This window comes from Corylus avellana, chromosome ca2 (genome assembly GCF_901000735.1).
Source record: "Corylus avellana chromosome ca2, CavTom2PMs-1.0".
Taxonomy (NCBI): domain Eukaryota; kingdom Viridiplantae; phylum Streptophyta; class Magnoliopsida; order Fagales; family Betulaceae; genus Corylus; species Corylus avellana.
In genome coordinates, this window is record NC_081542.1 from 49578100 (window position 1) to 49596446 (window position 18347).

The window sequence follows — 18347 nt, forward strand, 5'->3', positions numbered from 1 at the left end:
ATACTTATTTATATAATTATTTTATAATATTTTATGATTTAAATAAGTAATTTTTTTTGTCAATTTGTTTTAAAAAAATAAATAATTAAATGGTGATTTGAATAAAATATTTTAAATTTGAAGAAATTTACTTGTAGAATATTAAAGGAAATCTAAAGGATCTGTTTGGCCTTGAACAAATACTGTTTAGTAGATAATAAATATAGTAAAAATTAATTGATATGAAAAAAAAGTACGATTATTTGATATAAAAAAGTGAAATTTATTTGTTTTGCACTATTTTTTATTTAAATAATAATAAAAATTAATTGATGTAATGTAAAAGTAAAAATATTAAGAACTAATTTTTTTCTTAATGAAGAATATATAAGGGCTCTTTGCCAAATGGTGGCAAAGGATTTTGAGTTTGAAGAACTATAAATGGTTTTTTCGTCATTGACATGGGATAAGGGTGTTATCGTCTTTTGCCTTCTCACAGATAAAGGGCATTCCGGTCATTTCTGGTTTATAAAGAGAGAGAGACGTAGAGAGAGACAGACAGAGAGAGAGAAGAGAGAGAAAGAAAGAAAGAAGAGAGAGCAGGGTGAGAGAGAGTGAAAGAGAGAGAAGAGAGAGAGAGAGAGCCGTTTGAGTCCGTTTTTTCAGTTAATATATGAAGGTGAAACCATGGTGTCCGACCAAGAGATAGCAAAAGGAGTGGAGTCGGTGCTCCGTCAGTCCGACCCTAACGCCGTCACCTCGCTAAACGGTGTCGTTCAGCAGCTCGAGGCCAAGCTAGGGCTCGACCTCTCTGACAAGGCCGGCTTCATTCGCGACCAGATCAACCTCCTCCTCCGCTCACACCCAACTCAACCACAACCACAACAACAACCACTACCACAACCACAACAGCCACACCCAAAAGACCATTTTGCCCTCCGAAACCACCCCCAATTCCCATCCAGCCCCCACCCCCAACAATTCCCTCCCCATTTTGCCCTCCAGCCCCACCTTCCCCACCGCCCTGTCGACCTCTCCTTCCGGCAGCCACAGCCGTTTCCGGCACCGGTCTATCCGCCTCCACCTCAGGCGACCAAGTCCGAGGCTTTCACTCCAAGTCCCACTCCCGAAACCCCGAAACAAAGGTCAGGGTTTTAGGGTTTTCTTTGGTTCAATTTCAGGGTTCCAAAATTAGGGTTTTGTATTTTAGTTATGTACATGCATAAGTTGTGTGCTTGAGTTATCTGCTAATATGTTCACTTGAAAGTTTTGGCATTTCCTATGTTGGCTTTTTGTCAGTATGATGTGCATGTGTATATAATAGAATTATATACGTCATTGTTAGAATGGTCTGAGTCTATACGGGATTTTGATCACCATTGGTGAACTAGTTGACGTCAAAGCTTTTGGTTTTGGAACAAAACAAAAAGGGGATTAGGTGTCATTAATGATATATTTTAATTGCAAGTAGTCATTTTGAGATTATTTGCGACCGGTCTTTGTCAAGTATTTGATTGGTTAGGACGAGAGATATGGGAACAAAATTGGGTACTAATGCAACATGATTGGTATTTGTACTCTCCAATACCTGTGGGGAAGTTTTGATTCCTTTTTCGATACTGAAATGCTAGTCAAACTATTTATCTTCTGTTCTTATGCATAAAGATAATTATAATTCAGGATAATTTAGCGGCAAATCATAGGAAAGGCTTTCTAATCTGTTAAGCTAGTGTTTTTTAAAAAAATTTCTAAAAGTAAAGGCCTTGTTGGGTGCTTCCAACAAGGCCTGCTACTGCTTTGCTCTAGTAAAATTTCTAATCTGTTAAGCTAATGACTGTTTGTGTTTTTGTTTTCTGTTCTTAAGACAAATGCATTAACAAATAACTCAAAACACAAAACACTCCTCAAAGGAAAAACAAAAACACCCCCCAAATGAGGTGGGGAGATAGCCCAATTGTGATCTATGTATTTTCTTTTTTTTTTTTTATCTCAGTGTTGTTTTCATCAGGCACATATGAGTTTATTGATGCATTTTGTTCTCATCTAGTGAAATTCTTGTGTGTTATACTTAGCTAGATTGTAGTGTGCAACTCTGCATTGCCTTTGCAGAGATGCGTCACTGTGGTTCTGCTTGAGTCTTGTATCTGCGCATGAATGTCTGCTAGCACTGTATGTCACATTCCCGTTGGGAAGTATTACTCTGATGGATGATCTGATGTGTTTGTGTTTATTGAATCTTAGTTCAGTGCTCTGTTACTTACAAATATAAAATGTATTTTGTTGCAGTGCTCCAGTGAGTGCAAAAAGAAGAGGTGGTCCCGGGGGTTTAAACAAAGTTTGTGGTGTCTCACCTGAACTTCAGACAATAGTTGGTGAGCCAGCGTTGCCAAGGACTGAGGTTGTTATCTTCAGATTTATGATAATCCTCTTTGTTGGGCTCTTTTATTATGTACATTACTGAAGTGTTAATGTTTATGAAGTAAGCTTGATATAAATAAAGAAACCCTTCTTGTTTGATTCAGATTGTGAAGCAGCTGTGGGCATACATAAGGAAAAACAACCTCCAAGATCCAAGCAACAAGAGAAAGATTATCTGTGATGATGCTCTACGTGTGGTATTTGAGACGGACTGTACTGACATGTTCAAGATGAATAAGCTGCTTGCCAAACATATTATCCCACTTGAACCTAAAAGTGTGTAACGTGGCAGAAAACACAAATTGTTTGTTATGTGATGGTTTATATTTAGTAATTTTTCCCCACTTTCAAATGTCTGCAGAGGAGCCAGGTCAAGCTAAACGATTGAAGGTAGATGTTGAGTCTACAACTGAAAGTACCGAACCTGGTTCATCTCCTGTTATCATTTCTGAAGCACTTGCCAAGTTTTTGGGCACTGCAGGAAGGGAGATGCTCCAATCTGAGGCATTAAGACTTGTTTGGGAGTACATTAAAGTTAACCGTTTGGAGGTGGGTAGCATCACACACAAGTTTCCACTTCTCTCTCTCTCTCTCTCTCTCCCTCTCTCTCATCTAAATTTACAGCTTAAATTAGTTTCTCTATCTAGGCTTGCCAATCCAGCATATACATGAGAAGATTATTCTGATAGCTTTGTTTTGTTTCTTGATTTTATGCAAACTACGATTTGATCTGGTTCCTTATGATTAGCATTATGCTCTCACCCAGGCGGCCTTCATCACTGTTAATAGTTATCTTGCTTTGTTTTGGAAGTTTCAAATCTTAGTGGCTTTACTTGTGCGGTTGTAGGATCCTTTAAACTCGATGGTCATATTATGTGATGCACAGCTTCGTGAGCTCCTTGGATGCGAAAGCATTTCTGCACTGGGGATACAGGAGATGTTAGCACGCCATCATTTATTCAAACGGTCATGATGCCTGGTACTGTTGACTGGTATGAACTCCGTGCATTGTTAATGCTGGCCCTCTCTAGTTTTTACATTCGATTATCTATCTGCAGAATTCCTGCCAATCTCCCATCATCTGCTTTTATATGTGCATGTTTCACGTCTCTTAAAGATAGTTTAATCGGCTAGGGACCGTGCCTCATGAAATAGAGGTTACTAATTCGAATTTCCCTTTTTCTCTTTCCTTATAGACAAAAAAATTACTTATATATATATAAAATAAAATAAATTAAATTTTTTTTTTAAAAAAAAAACGTTCGTGTTTCACATTCAACATGTCTGACCCCAAATCTTTTAACCTTCTGCTTCATTTTGGATTTCCCTGTTACAGTGTTTTTCTTTTTCCTTATTGGGTACTATGTTGCTGGACAATTCTGTTCCATCAAGCCATTTAGGGTTTGTGAGTTTCAGACAAAAATAAGTGTTTGGGTCTGAGCTGGCATTGCCATTGTATTATTATTATTATACTCAACAACCCTCAAATATCTCAACCCCAATACTTTTTTGCACACAAAGTATCTATATTTTTGCAGTTGATGTGCTTCTATGGTTGTCTGTCAACCAATCCATATTTGCAATGGTTAACCAATAAATATTGTAGGTATTATCTGTTTTGTGCTAAACACTGATGGATTAGTTATATTTTATTTGTTGCAGGTGCACGAGACTGCTGGCATATAGTCTCTTCTGATGGTAGAACAGATAGTGAGGAATCGTTTTATTTTTCTGCTCCGTTTTTTTTTTTTTTTTTGGTGCGTTGACATGGTTAGATGAAATGCTTTATATCACTTGGTTATTTGTGAGAAGGAAATATGTACACCATGGGACAATGGCAAGGAGTATCTCGTAGTTATGCCATTGCCCTGGATTTGATTTTTCTTTCTCACGTTGTTGTCTTTCTTTCCATTCAATGCTAACCTCTAAACTGACTGAAGGGGACTGGTTAGAATGGTAAATCCTCTGTACATCCTTAAGGATCTTTATGTGTATCTTGTTAGATGGCAGAAGTTGTTGATGCATTTAACCATAACTTGCTAGAATTTGTATTGGATGAAAGCCCTATGTTCTGTGGTTCATGAGTTAATTTATGTAAGATAAAGTTATTTACCCGAGGTTCTACAGGATTTCTTACAATTACTTGTTCGAATTGCACGTGATCTTCATAGGCCACAAGGTTCATTTACTCCGAGCAACCCGTGCAATTCAGGTAACCAATTGTAGGGGATGCCTATATGTAGATAGATGCAAGTGTTCTACTGTTAGCATAAATGAATTTGAGTGTTAACATAATCACTATGGTTCGTGCCTCAAGACTAATGGAAAGGGAGTTTAAATAAGAACAGAGAGGTACAAATGAAAAACAGAGCGAGTAAAATAAATATAACTCTCTTGGCTTTACTCTTGGATCCCAAGTAAAAATCCATCTTGTCCATCACTGCCATAACATATGCCATCAATTTCTGCAAAGTTAAAAAAAAAAGGGAAAGGGAAAGGGGCCAAACAAACAAACACACAAATGTGTCATTGCACCAGTGATTATGAGCTAAAGTGCCAAAAAAGAGGGGGAGAAGAAAACAAGAAAATGGTCAGTGTCTCATACCATTCTTAGAGGTTCAATGTGAAGCAGCGGTTCCATGAACATTTCCATATCTCTGGATAATTGAAAATTTATATTATTTAAATAAAGACCAAACGTTGATGTTAAGTTAATGAATGCTACTAGAGATGTTACAACTCTTACTATAAATTATTTATAAATTGATGTGATAATTCGTGTGGTACTTACCACGTCAATGATTAAATAATTAAATTTAATTGTGACTGACATGACAATGTCACAAAGAATATCATGTCAGTATCACATAAACAATCATATCAGTAGTTTATAATAAAAATTGTAGTATCTCATACATTTTCATAATTAATTACTACACCAACTGTTTTGCCTATTGTAGAAAATATGGTGGTAAACTCATTCTCATTGTGGAGCAAAGTTCTGTGCTCCTGATCCTACCATCTCAACAAGATAAACGCAAAATAATAATAATAATAATAATAATAATAATAGTAAACAAAACAAAAAAAAATAAACAAAACAAAAAACAATAAACAAACAAAAAAAAAACTGAGGCATAATATCTGTGATACCTTATATAAACCTTCCCCTGGTAGATATGGCATATATAGAAGCTGAGACCCTTTCCTAGAGGCACATGTGTATTTTTCCATTCTGCAAGCAGTAAACCACCAATAAGGAAGTAAGAGATTCAATAGAACTTCTTAGAACTCTACCCATCTAAAAGGAAACTACAGGGGTGGAACCAGAAATTTTGATACGGGAGATAAAAGTATAAAAAGACTTGTTTTTGGGGTGGAAATAATTAATTTTTGGGGTCTATTTTATAAAAATATAAATTCTAAGAGAATTTTTAAAATTTCGGGGGATCCAAACATTAACCCAGAGTCCGCCCCTAGAGACGATATCATGACTAAAAAAGAAGTATATGCATACCTAGTTTCCATGAAATACCAACCTTCATTCCATCATGCAATGTTGGTTTTATGACAAATTCAGCGTTATCTCCAAAGCTTTTAATCAGATGAGTGAAAAAATCCAACACTTGCTGCATGCAAGAAACAAACACCCTAGACCTTTAATTGATTTAGCAATTAAATTGACAAGAAATAGGTTAGTCCAACAATTCTTTATAACTTGTTAACACGTGTCAATATAACAGAGAGATTCTTGTTGAGAATGAGTTTTCATTGGAGGGATAAAGAAAGTTGGCCAAAATTGGCTAATGTGATTCCAATCATATGCTAACACGAACAAAAAAGAAAATGTGATTTGTTGTTAGTTGAAAGTGGATATACCATTTTCCCTTGGAAGGGCTGGAAGAATGAGAAGAAATTGCAGATGCACCGGCATTCATCTCCAATTATATCTGATAATTCATGGATGTTTTTGCTCTTAATTGCGCTGTGAAGTTTAAGAACTGCCTCCAGAGCTCGATGATCTCCCCCTCCTGATTCTGAGCTTTTAGCATCAAATGGCACCAGTGCGCCTAGGCGTCTGCGCCTTGAAGAAAAGCTTCTATGGATCAAAGGTTGGTGTGAAATTGGAGAGTGAAAATTACTAAGAACATAAGCCTTAAAACTTGTTTGGCTAGAGAGATTTTGTGGAAGGGAATGTGAGATTAATCTACTGCTGGGGAAAGAGAACAAGGCCGCCATTTCTCTAGGTTGAGAGAAAGAAAATGATCGAGGTGGGAAGAAGTCATTCAAATCTCAAAGAGTAAACGAATATCTTATACAGTTTCCTACAAAGGAAAAGTTAGAAGCATTTGACAGAAAAGAATCAAGCAACTGGACGATGTGCATCAATAGCAAGCTAGGCATCTTTAAGAAACAAAACACAACTGCATGTGGCTTATTTTCAGTATGATATACTCTTCAGTTTTCTCATCAAACAATAATATATATACATGAGTCTTATTTTGTATAGACATTTAGAGTGCCTTAGGGATTGCAATTTCATAAACAAAAAGTGCGATTTTGATTCTCTATAGTGCGATTTTGTCTTTATGAAAGGTTAAACGTCCATTTAAGTTCGTTAAATATGTTGAAACGTTTTGCTTTTAGTTATTTTCTAAAAGCAACGTTTCATATCACACTCTTATAACATAATTTTCGTCAATATATGACTCTTCAATTCAAAGACTTATAGATAAGTTTCAACTTTCTTATTCCTTCAATTCTGTCACTCCTCCTGCATCACAGATTTAAACATTCTTGAATTTTATTGAGGTTTCTTCGTAAATGGTTAGCTATGATAAATCTATGGGATAACGCAGCCTTACAAGAAACTGTCGTAAACTTGAAGTGACCAATTGGCCTGAAAGCCGGAAAGGAAAAGCGAAACAGCAATGTATCACATACAAAAGTGCAAATGTTAATAATTTCAAAGAAAAATACCAAAGAGTTAATAACTTCAATAAAGAAAAATGCACCAAAGAACTCTGTCAATAATTTTAACGACTATTCCATGCCAGTTTAAATGGTTGGCATTCAAACTAATAAATAAAAATATTTAATTAAGATAAAAAGAAATATAGATAATTTATTATTTGATAACTTTTAAAAAAAAAAGTTCTTTAAATTTAATAAAGTGACTTTTTATTTTCAAATTTAAGAGAGCATTGTGAATACTTAAAGGGAGATTTTTTTAATAGCAAAAGAATTGGGGACCGTATTCAGAAATGCTGTCCTCGTGATGCTTTTAACGAGGAGAGCACCTCATCTCCCTTTGCAGAGCCACAAGGAGTTCCGTGCATAAGGGAGGGTGGTCCCCTTATTCGGTCAAAAAGGCTTGTATGCTTTCCTTACGAATGCATCACACCTCCTTAATCCTTATACATCTCTCCCCAAGTAAAATGATTTGCATTTCTTTTATTTTTTCTTGTCTCTTTCTCTTGAAGCTAATTCCCAAAAAGTCTTTCTACCTAGTTTAATACTTACAAAATCACCTTTCTTAGTCCCTCAAACCATAAAAAGACCTATGGCCCCGTTTGCCAATAGCACGGGGCCGGCACTGTAGCTGGAACAGCACTGTTCCAGCTACAGTGCCATCTGATTGTTGCAGGGTCCTCAGTCAAAATGCACACAAATTTCAAAAACAACACTTAAATTATTCACTTTCCAACCAGATAATTCAAACTGAAATTATTATTTAAAAAAAAGGAACCGATCGGGTCTCGTGGCCAAAGATTGTGAACCACCGTTTTAAGGGTGGCTAGGAAAGGGGTGGTCAGTACCCATGGCCAAAAGGGACCGGGTGCATTTGCCCAAATGCACCTGGTCCTTTTTTTTTTTGGCCATGCCGTGCTGTTGGCAAACAGGACCTACTTGTCTGTCTCTTCTCTTTTTTGTGGTTTGGTATATATATATATAAATTTTATCATTAATTAATTTCCATATGCATTGTATTTCACTAACCTACATATTTCAAAGAGAATATGGGCTCTTTGCTAACCCTTTTTATTTTTTCCTTCTTCCCAAAAAAAGTCAAAAACTCAAAATTCCGTCTTCAAAAATTTTTTTCAAAAAAAAAAAAAAATCTTAAGATTATGTTGTTGCTCACTATCAAAGCAAATACGATACCCAATCTAACCACCACAATCCTAAAATAAATGATTTTAGAGTGCTTTCATCAGTACATTCATATCTTATGTATACATTTTTTTCAATTGAATTGTTAGATATCTATATATTTTTTTTTTCTATTTGACCCTAATATTTCTCTTCCTTTTTAAAAAAAAGCATTACTGTTTTTATCTCTTCCGATGTTAAAAACATCGTCTTCCCACATTTTCTGACAAATCTCTCTCTTTCCTCTTCCCTCTCCCCTCACCGACGGCCGGCCACCGGAGACCACGAACGCCCAACACAGCTGACGACGAGCCACCCACATCTCCGGCGACGAGCTACTCACCGTCAAAATCCCCAAATTTCAAAACCCCGCCGAACTTTCGAAGTCGTTCTGAACCCGAATCAGAAAGTAAAACCAAGCTCAGAATGGCGGAGAGGAACAAGTACAGCATAATAATCCCGACCTACAACGAACGCCTCAATATTGCCCTCGTGGTGTTCCTCGTCTTCAAGCATCTCCGGTATGCCCACCTTGTCTCTGATCCTAGAATTCTTTTTCGTCCCAGTTCTTTTTTTTTCTAGGATCTGATTTTGGATTACTCTTCTTGATTTTGTTAAGGCTTCTCTAAATTGAAATGAAAATTGGCCTTGTTTTGGGATTTGGGTCTTATAAACATATACAATCATTTATGGGTTTCATTTGCTTGTTCCTGCGCCTTGCATGTAGACCGTGCTTGAGATTATGTTGGCAATAGGTAATAGTTTCGTGAATGGACGTCTCATACAATTTCTTGTTTGGTTAAGGGATGTTGATTTTGAAATAATTGTTGTGGACGATGGTAGTCCTGATGGGACTCAAGAAGTTGTAAAACAACTACAGCAAGTATATGGTGAAGATCGCATTGTGAGTACCATAAGATTTGAAAATGAATCTGAATTTCTGAGCAAACTCATTTTTCATGCTTATTTCTGACTTGTGACGATGATCCCCTACTTTGTTTTTTAAATGATGCAGCTTTTGAGAGCTAGACCTAAGAAGCTTGGGTTAGGTATGTCTGTTATAATCTGTATATGAAAAATTACAGGGAGCTTGCTTTGATGTGTATTCAAATTTCAGGAACGGCTTACTCTCATGGCCTTAAGCATGCGTCTGGAAATTTTGTTGTAATCATGGATGCTGATCTATCACACCATGTAAGTATGTCGGTGGGATGTGGATAATAATTTGGTGCATTGTTGAAGTTTGAAATTGGGAAGGCATCTAGGTTGCCATGGATGATAATTTGCCACTTTCAGTTGTGTATGTTGGCAGCTAGGAAAGCATCCTACTTATTTCTGATGTCTACAACTCGATTATGCTTTGGTGTTTCTTTTTCTGTGAACCATCTAGTATTTCATTCATGTGGTTACCCAAAATAAATGTCAAAATATAAATTGGATTCACCGATAGTGGTTAAAACATCCATGAGACCCACTGACCAGGTAAGTGCATGGAGTCTGTGGCTATTTGTAGTTGCTAGCCCTGTTCATAGTATTGATTTATCACATTATTGTTTCCAATTTTCCATCGGCTATAGTTTTCTTCATCTGACCTATTTGCTTCTCGTCATGCAGCCTAAATACTTGCCAAGCTTCATCAAGTAAGAGAAATTCCATTCGATTCTTTTCTATGCTCCAATTTTGACATAGAGTGCCTAGTTTCTGGAAAACCTTCTGAATTCTTTTACTATGACGTGTTTATTAAGGAAACAGCTGGAGACTGGTGCAAGTATAGTTACTGGAACCCGCTATGTTAAAGGTGGGGGTGTTCATGGATGGAATCTTATGCGCAAGCTAACAAGTAGGGGAGCCAATGTTCTTGCACAAACACTTCTATGGCCTGGTGTATCAGATTTGACTGGATCTTTCCGGTACACAAACTATCGTATTAAGTTATTCAATTGCTCAACACTTCCATGATTTTGAAACTGAAGTTACTTGTATCATTTGAAGGCTTTATAGGAAATCAGTTCTTGAAGATATCATTAGTTCCTGTGTGAGCAAGGGATATGTCTTTCAAATGGAGATGATTGTTCGAGCTTCTAGAAAAGGCTACCATATTGAAGAGGTAGGTAGAGTTACATATTTGTCTATTATCATGGTTTAAAATTGAAATTGACAAACTTTGTGCACATTCAGTTGTGTGGATCTTGATCCTAACCAGCGGGTTTTTTTTTTTTGGATCTTATGCTCTCAAATACTAAATTTACTGGGATCATCCTTTGTGAATACCTCAACATCTCACTTGGTTAAAGTTATATAGTAAAAGAACTTTACTAGCAAGTGTGGGTTTGAGTTGGTCAGACTAGTTTTGGTTTGCAATATAAACATCCTACCATTATGGTTTGTCTTCCTGGTTTTTCTGTTTCAAGTTTTGTGGCAAATTGAATATTAATTGTGAACTTTATCAATATGGGTGGAAGGAAATAATTTTTAGTAAAGAAGTAAAGACTGAAATAGATGGAATGATAGGAGCTCGAAAAGTGAGATATACTTTCTCCTCTTTTGAGTCCTTGAGGAAAAAAATTCTCTTATACAGTTAAACACATGGAATCAGCTTAGAAAAAAAATACATGGAAGCAATTAGAAATGCCAACAGCGCATGCACAAGTGCATATTCAGGCCTGTATGTGTGTAAGCAAGGATGAACATACATATGTATTTTTGAATTTATGCCATGTGACTCCTCTCAATGTTGTGCTTCATGAATGCAGCTATGCCTTATTGATAGCTGTCTTGAGTTAACAAGGCAAATGTGCATGTTTATAAAGGCAGCCAACAGGCTGCCACAAATTTCAAATTTATGATTACCTTTGCAACTTTTTTTGTTTTTTGTTGTTGTCTTCCCCTTAATGTACCTCAGCTCTGCATCAACAGTAAACAGCCAATTAGTCATCGATGCTATGGTTTTGCCTATCTGACCATGTTGCCTAATTCTCTTTCTTCCTAAACACACTCATGTATTCGAAGGATTTGTAACATTGGGAGTCCGGTAGTGATGCTTGAACTTTATACATTTAAGCTAGTTCTGCAGAATCTATCGGAAGAGCAGTTTCAAGTACTCATGATAATGAATGCATTGTGTTGCTTGATTCGCTTTTATGTATGTATGTTCTAGGTGTACTCATTGATCTTCCACCTTTTAGTTGATCTGGGTCCTGTGCTTGTCTACAGGTTCCAATTACATTTGTTGATAGAGTATACGGAAGTTCAAAGCTTGGAGGATCTGAAATTGTGGAATATCTAAAAGGCCTTGCATATCTGTTGGTCACAACATAAAATAAAGCAGAAATGACAAGCAAGTGATCATCTTTTTTCATTTTGTGCACTAGTCATGTAAGGTTTTTCACTCTATAATTCTTCTTTTTGTTTATGAATTTTGATAGGCCTTATCATACAAACAACTAAGATTCTCAATTGAGTCTAACAGCAGATTAGCACATTGGCTCGTGTTTATGAGTTGCTTCCTTTTAAGTAAGATTTACTTCTGATGGCAATTGAGTTGTCTGGTCACATATTAAAAGATCATAATTTTATACCTAGAACACGGATTGAATGTGGGTGTATGGTATTTAGGATCTAGTGTTCCGTGTTTTTGATTGATTGTTAGTTTTTTTAACAGAGCCTGGCGTTCTCCTACTAGTATTCTTTGTTTCAAAAAATACAGAGATTTTAGCTTTAAGAAGCACAAAAAAGCACTTACAATATGCAAACCACTAACCCCATTAGAGGGGTGGGTGTATAAGAAAGATCCTAAGTTTTGGATCTGCTACCCCTTTACAGGGGTGGGTGTTCTTACTTCTTATTGAAAACTGTGTATCGGATTTTTAGCTACACAATAACAAAGTCTAGTTCTTTTTTGATTTTGGGTCAACGAAGATAACATCGGTGTGTGATTCTGGTCTAATAACAGGAACTATAATTGAAAACATAAATTAGAAGAAATATATTATTTAACAACAACAAAAAAAAAAAAAAAAAAAAAAAAAGAAAAAAGAAAAGAGGCTGTTTGACAAGAGAGCTGACGGGGAGCCGAACCAAACAGAGGCTACCTGGTTGTTTTATTCGTATGTTGTAAATGTTTTTTTTTTTTTATTATTAAAAAAGAGTATATGGAAGAATATTATATATGATAATTCATGGATGTTTTTGCTCCTAAATGCGCTGTGAAGTTTAAGAACTGCCTCCAGAACTCGATGATCTCCCTCTCCTGATTCTGAGCTTTTAGCATCAAATGGCACCGGTGTGCCTAAGCGTCTGCGCCTTGAAGAAAAGCTGCTATGGATCAAAGGTTGGTGTGAAATTGGAGAGTGAAAATTACCAAGAACGTAAGCCTTAAAACTTGTTTGGCTAGAGAGATTTTGTGGAAGGGAATGTGAGATTAATCTACTGCTGGGGAAAGAGACCAAGGCCGCGATTTCTCTAGGTTGTTGAGAGAATGAAAATGATCGAGGTGGGAAGAAGTCATTCAAATCTTAAAGAGTAAACGTATATCGTATACAAGTTCCCTACAAAGAAAAAGTTAGAAGCATTTGACAGAAAATAATCAAGCAACTGGACGATGTGCATCAATAGCAAGCTAAGCATCTTTAAGAAACAAAACCCTACTGCATGTGGCTTATTTTCAGTATGATATACTCGTCAGTTTTTTCATCAAACAATAATATATATACATGAGTCTTATTTTGTATAGACATTTCGAGTGCGTTTAGGATTACGATTTCATAAGTGAACGATGAATTTTTTTAACTGTGTCAACAAAAAATAAGGTTATGAATTATATATATTTTTCCTAGTTAAAACCATATCCCCAGCCAGCCAGCCAATTATCAATCTTGGTATAACAAACTTAAATTAAGTTGCAATGATCCTTATGAGTTTTGTTCTGCTCATTTCACTTACAATCTCCTCGTTCTGCTCACGAGGTCTTTGTACTAAAGATTGATGTTAACAACTATCTTAATGTATTTTTTTGAAAAAATTATATACCTTTTTCACAAAATTAGTTGTGAAGTTAAAAAAATAATAATAATAATTTACAATTTTTTTTTTAATCAAGTGGGGAAAAAGGGTCTTGGAATGACTGGTCTTGGAAATCCGATTTATCCCTCTCCCTAGAACCCTTCGGTTCCTTCTTGTCAAATCCTGAAATCCCCATCTCCCAATAACCTGATAACGCTTGGAAAGTTCACTCCCATCTTTGAACATGCCTAAGCAATCGACCTGCCAATTCGATTTGAAGAGGGCGATCAAGCCTACGACGTCACACACTCGCTTTGAAGGTCGATTCTTGCTTTGATTCTTGCCACTACTCCTTTGCTTTAAGGGTTAGGGTTTCATTATTTTGAGCTTCAATGTTGCTGGTCGGTTAGGTATTTCTTGTAATAAATTTATTTAATTCTGTGTTATATTTTTTGGATTGGGTTTGCTTTTGACGTTGTTTGATATATATATTTTTTTGATATGTCCACACAAGGAAAGGTAGAGAAATGATTTGAACTAATAACTTCTGTTTCATGAGGCATGGTTTACAGCCGATTGAGCTACTTATTGAGGACACGCTCTTTGATATTATTTGTGAATGTTAGTTTGGTAAATTTACAACGTTGAAGTGACAAATTTTGCCGAACCTTGTGAACGTGTCAAATTTGAGGCATTATACAAAGACAATAATAACCCCATTCACTTGTCACGACGACGCGTACGGTCCATCAAAACAAACCGGGAAGCGCCTAGAGAGAGAGGGAGATCAGAATCAGAAGTACACAGCCTCTCTCTAGTTGTTGATAATGGCGGAAGATCTGGTGCTAGACACGGCGATCAGAGACTGGGTGCTGATCCCGCTCTCGGTGGTGATGGTCCTCATCGGAGTGCTCCGCCACTTCGTCTCCAAGCTCATGCGCTCCAACCAAGTCCCCGATGCCAAAATCGTCAAAGAAGGGTAAGTCTCCCAACCCTAATTTATACTTTAACATATTGCGCAATTTTATTCATAGGCTTTGGGATTTTGTGGTATTGGTTCAGGCAAGTCATCGTTAGGGCTCGGAATCTACGTGCCGGCGCTAACTTTATTCCTTTCAAGTCGTTTCGCGCTCGCAGATTCTATTACAGCAACGAGGTATTTCATCTAATTATGGTTTACAATTAGTAATTTTGTTGTAATTACTTATAAAAAATAATTAGATTAGAGAATGATTGAAGTGTTAATGATTTCGATGATAGGTCTGTTTGAGCTCAATTTCTTATTGTGAGTCTTAGAAAGTTCAAAAGTGGTGCTCAATTTTTAATTCTAAAAGTTTAATCACTGCTTTGAGAATATAGCAGTGGTTTTTAGTGCCGTTTGAAGTCAAATTCAAATGCAAAGTTAGGGCTTTTGAAGTTTTATCTAGGTTTTGTTATCCTCGTAGTTATAGCAAGATGAATATGTGAGTTCTTGTGGTTTTTTCCTTAGTTTGGTGGCCCTAGCGACCTGCCTTTTGTGTGTTGAAGTTGTAACGGGCAGGCTAGTTTGGTTCTTTATTTTTTATGTTGTTTCTAAAGGAGTGCATTTGCCTAGACAAGCTTGTCATCTTCATTTGGTTGTGTCTAAGACACAGATACTGAAGTTACATATATGTCGTGGCATGGCAGGAAAATGGGCTATTGTTTGTTCCTAAGGGCCAGGCTCAAAATGCCCAGGCGCAAATGTTCTCTGATCCAAATATGGCTATGGATATGATGAAGAAAAACCTTTCAATGATTATACCCCAGGTATTGCAAGTTACATAGTTTTTCCTCTTTTGATAAGACATTGTGGTTGTGTATTTTGTTACTATTACTTGTTGGTATAATTGCTTGAAATAGAAATAGATCGTATTGATACTCTCTTGCTGATCAGACTCTTACTTTCGCATGGGTCAACTTTTTCTTCTCGGGATTTGTAGCAGGTTTGTTTCTATTCCACTGTTAATTCATTGATTCTCTGGTTATTTCTTCATTTGAAATTTTACTATTGAAAAAGTATGGAAACATTACTTAATGTATCTTGCGTTGCATGCCAATTTTTAGGTGTCATGCTGAGATGGTAGGAACATTAGTTATGTTTGTGTTTTCTGTCTTAAATGATGTTCTTTTGCATTTTGATCTTTCAAATATCTCCTTTCATCCTCTTCCTTTTCTGACTGTATGGTCAGTCTTAAATTCCCTGCTTGATTGATCCCCATACTTTGTAAATGTCAATACATTGATGTTATCATGTAAGGTTATCTAAATGCCTCTGCTTTCTGCAGCTAAAATACCATTTCCATTGACTCAGAGGTTCAGGTCAATGTTACAGAATGGAATTGACTTGAGTACTGTGGATGTTAGCTATGTCAGTAGTCGCTCATGGTATCTCTCAAAGTTTATGATTCTTCCAATCATTGAAATAAATTTTCTGGATTTTTCTTCTATCTCTTAGGTAGTTGACTGGCTGCGTCTAATAATTTACAATTCATTCTTTCAGGTATTTCCTCAATCTGTTTGGATTAAGAGGTTTATTTAGTCTCATACTGGGAGAAGACAATGGTTAGTATTGATCTAGAGCTTATTAAGATGTTATTGAAAAATACATTTCGATTGTTGTTAAATGATTCTGAAGTCCTGCAGCTGTCATTCATAATTTCTCTGATTCTGACTTTTCTATATCAATCTTTGAATTAATGATATGACATTTTCTGATGCAGCCACAGATGATACCCAGCGTATGATGCAAATGAGTGGGTTTGGCTTTGATCCGACAAGGGTAAACTTTTAAGTTATTTGCAGTGCCCTTATTATGTTAAGCATTTTTTTTCTTCCTATTTTTGCTGTCATAAAGCATGTTTTGTGTAAAACTTTTGGGCTGCTTTGTTGGTTCTTGTGAGAAATGCAGTTATTTTGAGAACAACGAGTTTTTCAAACAACTTGTTCCTGTATACCCCTCCCACACCTTTTCTTCTCACTTTTGCTCGTGTGCACACATTATTCCCCCCCTCTCTCCCTTTTATATATAAAGATAGATCAGCAGGCATTAGCATGTGAAGCTAGGTGAAGCATGGTTGTACTTTTTAAGTGACCTACATTCTAGTTGGATGGCTAGGCCCACTCGATTATGCATGTAGGAATCTCTGGAATAGTTGCCCACGTAATTCTTTATTGCTCAACATGTACCCATAATTTGTGAGTGACCTGCTTTCTATTTGGATGGCCTTTCTTTTTCTTCGTTCCTAACTGTCCAGGATTTCAACCAATATTGTTCCTTATATACTCTGGTATAGTTTCCTTTCTGGAATAAAGTATAAACCCTGGTCGATGGGAGATTTTGGTATATGTAAACATGCAAAAAATTATTTTCAATTTTTTTTAAAGAATTTTGGTAGGGAGCCAATAGAAGACCATCATTCTCCATCATGAATGACTCCCAATCTTAGCCACTTCTTTTTTCTTTTTTCAGAGCTTGGGTGCTGAGAAAGACAGTCTCGACATAGTTCAGCATGACTGGGCGCTGCCGAAATTTGAGCATCGTGCTGAAGCAGTTTTGAGAAAAGTTCTTAGCTGAAGAATGGCGTCTGCTAATTTGCAGCCTGACTGGATCACATCATGATTATTTGCTACTTGTTATGTATTCCAGTGTTGGAGCCACATCTTGAGTACCATGGGGTGGCCATGGCCCCAAAACTCTTTCATTATTATCTAGTTGTACTCCTTCAATAGATGCTAGATGACTTCCCGAAAGTTTCTCAACTCTCACAACAGCAGCCTAAATTATTTGACACTTTCAATTTTCATTTAGTAAAAGAAAACTTTTAATCTTGAGAAAACAACTTTGTGCTAAGTAGGAAAGTCCATTTCATTTGTGCCCCTCGATAATTGTTTTTAGCAGTCTGACAGGTTTTGGCTCCTTAATTTTCAAAAGCTGGGGGTGCTCGAATGTCTATTTTCAAAAGTCGAGTCTCCTCCAAATTATGAATTATGATCTCTGATTCTCTTATCTTTTGTGTTATCTTAATCTGAACTATTCATTTTAAATAAACAGCCCAATATATCTTTATGTACACGTATCTCCATGAGCAATTTGGTGGCTCCAGCCGTGGTAAATAAGTTGCTGGATATTCTGTCTGGAACTGAGGTGCAAGCTTCTCTAAAAGTGGGTACGGATGAGATGATCAAACGGTGTGGTGTGGTGTTATGACTTACAAGCAACAAGACATGGAAAGACAAAGAAAGTGGGCAATGATTAGAGTCAAATAGTGTTGGCGCTTTAGTGAACTCGAAGCCATTTGGATTCAGACGACCTTCCGAAGCGGCCGGAGAACTTTGGATATTTTGAAGCCTTTGATCAATGAGTGAAATGTTCTGTGGAAAGGCCCACTTCATAAGCAGCCCCTTCTAGAATGGGCCAGGTATGTTGCTGTGCCGACTTGACAAGAGCTAAGAGTGTTTGCTTAAAGAAAAAAGGTAAAAACTGTACAAGGAGAAAAATATACGTGTTTCCCCATTGGTCGACTCGCAATAAATAAGAAAGGGATGTTGGCATAAAGCTACCTCCCAAGTCAGCCTCAATAAAAAAATTGGGAAAAGGATTTCCCAATAATTGAGTTCTATAATTTGAGGTCGCCCGACACTTGTCATGCATTTAAGATTGTCACGTGACAGTCCACAGTCCACATGGCACATGTTACGTTTACAAATTAACGTGACACATTAGGCATTACTTATTATGTCAATTTCTAAAATGTAGATTGTCATGTTGCAGCTAG

General features: G+C 36.6%; 4 protein-coding genes across 4 annotated transcripts; 3 read left to right on the top strand and 1 right to left on the bottom strand.

Moving 5' to 3' along the window:
- Positions 1-545: 545 nt before the first annotated feature.
- On the top strand, positions 546-4509 carry LOC132168504 (uncharacterized). Its single transcript, XM_059579493.1, has 6 exons — positions 546-1124; positions 2266-2377; positions 2502-2673; positions 2759-2946; positions 3245-3389; positions 4060-4509. Exons 1-5 carry the CDS (start codon positions 667-669, stop codon positions 3368-3370), a joined length of 1056 nt encoding a protein of 351 aa, XP_059435476.1. The 5' UTR covers positions 546-666; the 3' UTR covers positions 3371-3389; positions 4060-4509.
- A 144-nt stretch (positions 4510-4653) lies between these two features.
- Positions 4654-6707, bottom strand: LOC132168505 (uncharacterized). The gene is made up of 5 exons (XM_059579494.1): positions 6277-6707; positions 5915-6026; positions 5551-5632; positions 5003-5054; positions 4654-4862 (listed from the first exon to the last, which is right to left on the bottom strand). Exons 1-5 carry the CDS (start codon positions 6634-6636, stop codon positions 4716-4718), a joined length of 753 nt encoding a protein of 250 aa, XP_059435477.1. The 5' UTR covers positions 6637-6707; the 3' UTR covers positions 4654-4715.
- A 2053-nt stretch (positions 6708-8760) lies between these two features.
- On the top strand, positions 8761-12086 carry LOC132168507 (dolichol-phosphate mannosyltransferase subunit 1). The gene is made up of 8 exons (XM_059579496.1): positions 8761-9071; positions 9355-9454; positions 9566-9599; positions 9668-9744; positions 10165-10190; positions 10296-10460; positions 10543-10657; positions 11764-12086. Exons 1-8 carry the CDS (start codon positions 8977-8979, stop codon positions 11866-11868), a joined length of 717 nt encoding a protein of 238 aa, XP_059435479.1. The 5' UTR covers positions 8761-8976; the 3' UTR covers positions 11869-12086.
- A 2190-nt stretch (positions 12087-14276) lies between these two features.
- Positions 14277-17411, top strand: LOC132170740 (uncharacterized). Its single transcript, XM_059581828.1, has 8 exons — positions 14277-14530; positions 14614-14707; positions 15220-15339; positions 15467-15515; positions 15858-15957; positions 16073-16134; positions 16293-16351; positions 17042-17411. Exons 1-8 carry the CDS (start codon positions 14379-14381, stop codon positions 17144-17146), a joined length of 741 nt encoding a protein of 246 aa, XP_059437811.1. The 5' UTR covers positions 14277-14378; the 3' UTR covers positions 17147-17411.
- The last annotated feature ends 936 nt before the right edge of the window (positions 17412-18347 follow it).

Bases quoted from the DNA above. Each gene is read 5' to 3' on its own strand.
- LOC132168504 (XM_059579493.1), top strand. From the start codon at position 667: ATGGTGTCCGACCAAGAGATAGCAAAAGGAGTGGAGTCGGTGCTCCGT. The intron at 2,378-2,501 runs GTTGTTATCTTC...TGTTTGATTCAG, and splicing joins CAGCGTTGCCAAGGACTGAG to ATTGTGAAGCAGCTGTGGGC. The intron at 2,947-3,244 runs GTGGGTAGCATC...GTGCGGTTGTAG, and splicing joins TTAAAGTTAACCGTTTGGAG to GATCCTTTAAACTCGATGGT.
- LOC132168505 (XM_059579494.1), bottom strand. From the start codon at position 6,636: ATGGCGGCCTTGTTCTCTTTCCCCAGCAGTAGATTAATCTCACATTCC. The intron at 5,055-5,550 runs GTATCACAGATA...TCAATTATCCAG, and splicing joins CAGGGGAAGGTTTATATAAG to AGATATGGAAATGTTCATGG. The intron at 4,863-5,002 runs GTATGAGACACT...TTAACTTTGCAG, and splicing joins ACATTGAACCTCTAAGAATG to AAATTGATGGCATATGTTAT.
- LOC132168507 (XM_059579496.1), top strand. From the start codon at position 8,977: ATGGCGGAGAGGAACAAGTACAGCATAATAATCCCGACCTACAACGAA. The intron at 9,072-9,354 runs GTATGCCCACCT...TGTTTGGTTAAG, and splicing joins CTCGTCTTCAAGCATCTCCG to GGATGTTGATTTTGAAATAA. The intron at 9,745-10,164 runs GTAAGTATGTCG...CTCGTCATGCAG, and splicing joins ATGCTGATCTATCACACCAT to CCTAAATACTTGCCAAGCTT.
- LOC132170740 (XM_059581828.1), top strand. From the start codon at position 14,379: ATGGCGGAAGATCTGGTGCTAGACACGGCGATCAGAGACTGGGTGCTG. The intron at 15,340-15,466 runs GTATTGCAAGTT...CTTGCTGATCAG, and splicing joins TTTCAATGATTATACCCCAG to ACTCTTACTTTCGCATGGGT. The intron at 16,135-16,292 runs GTTAGTATTGAT...TTTCTGATGCAG, and splicing joins CATACTGGGAGAAGACAATG to CCACAGATGATACCCAGCGT.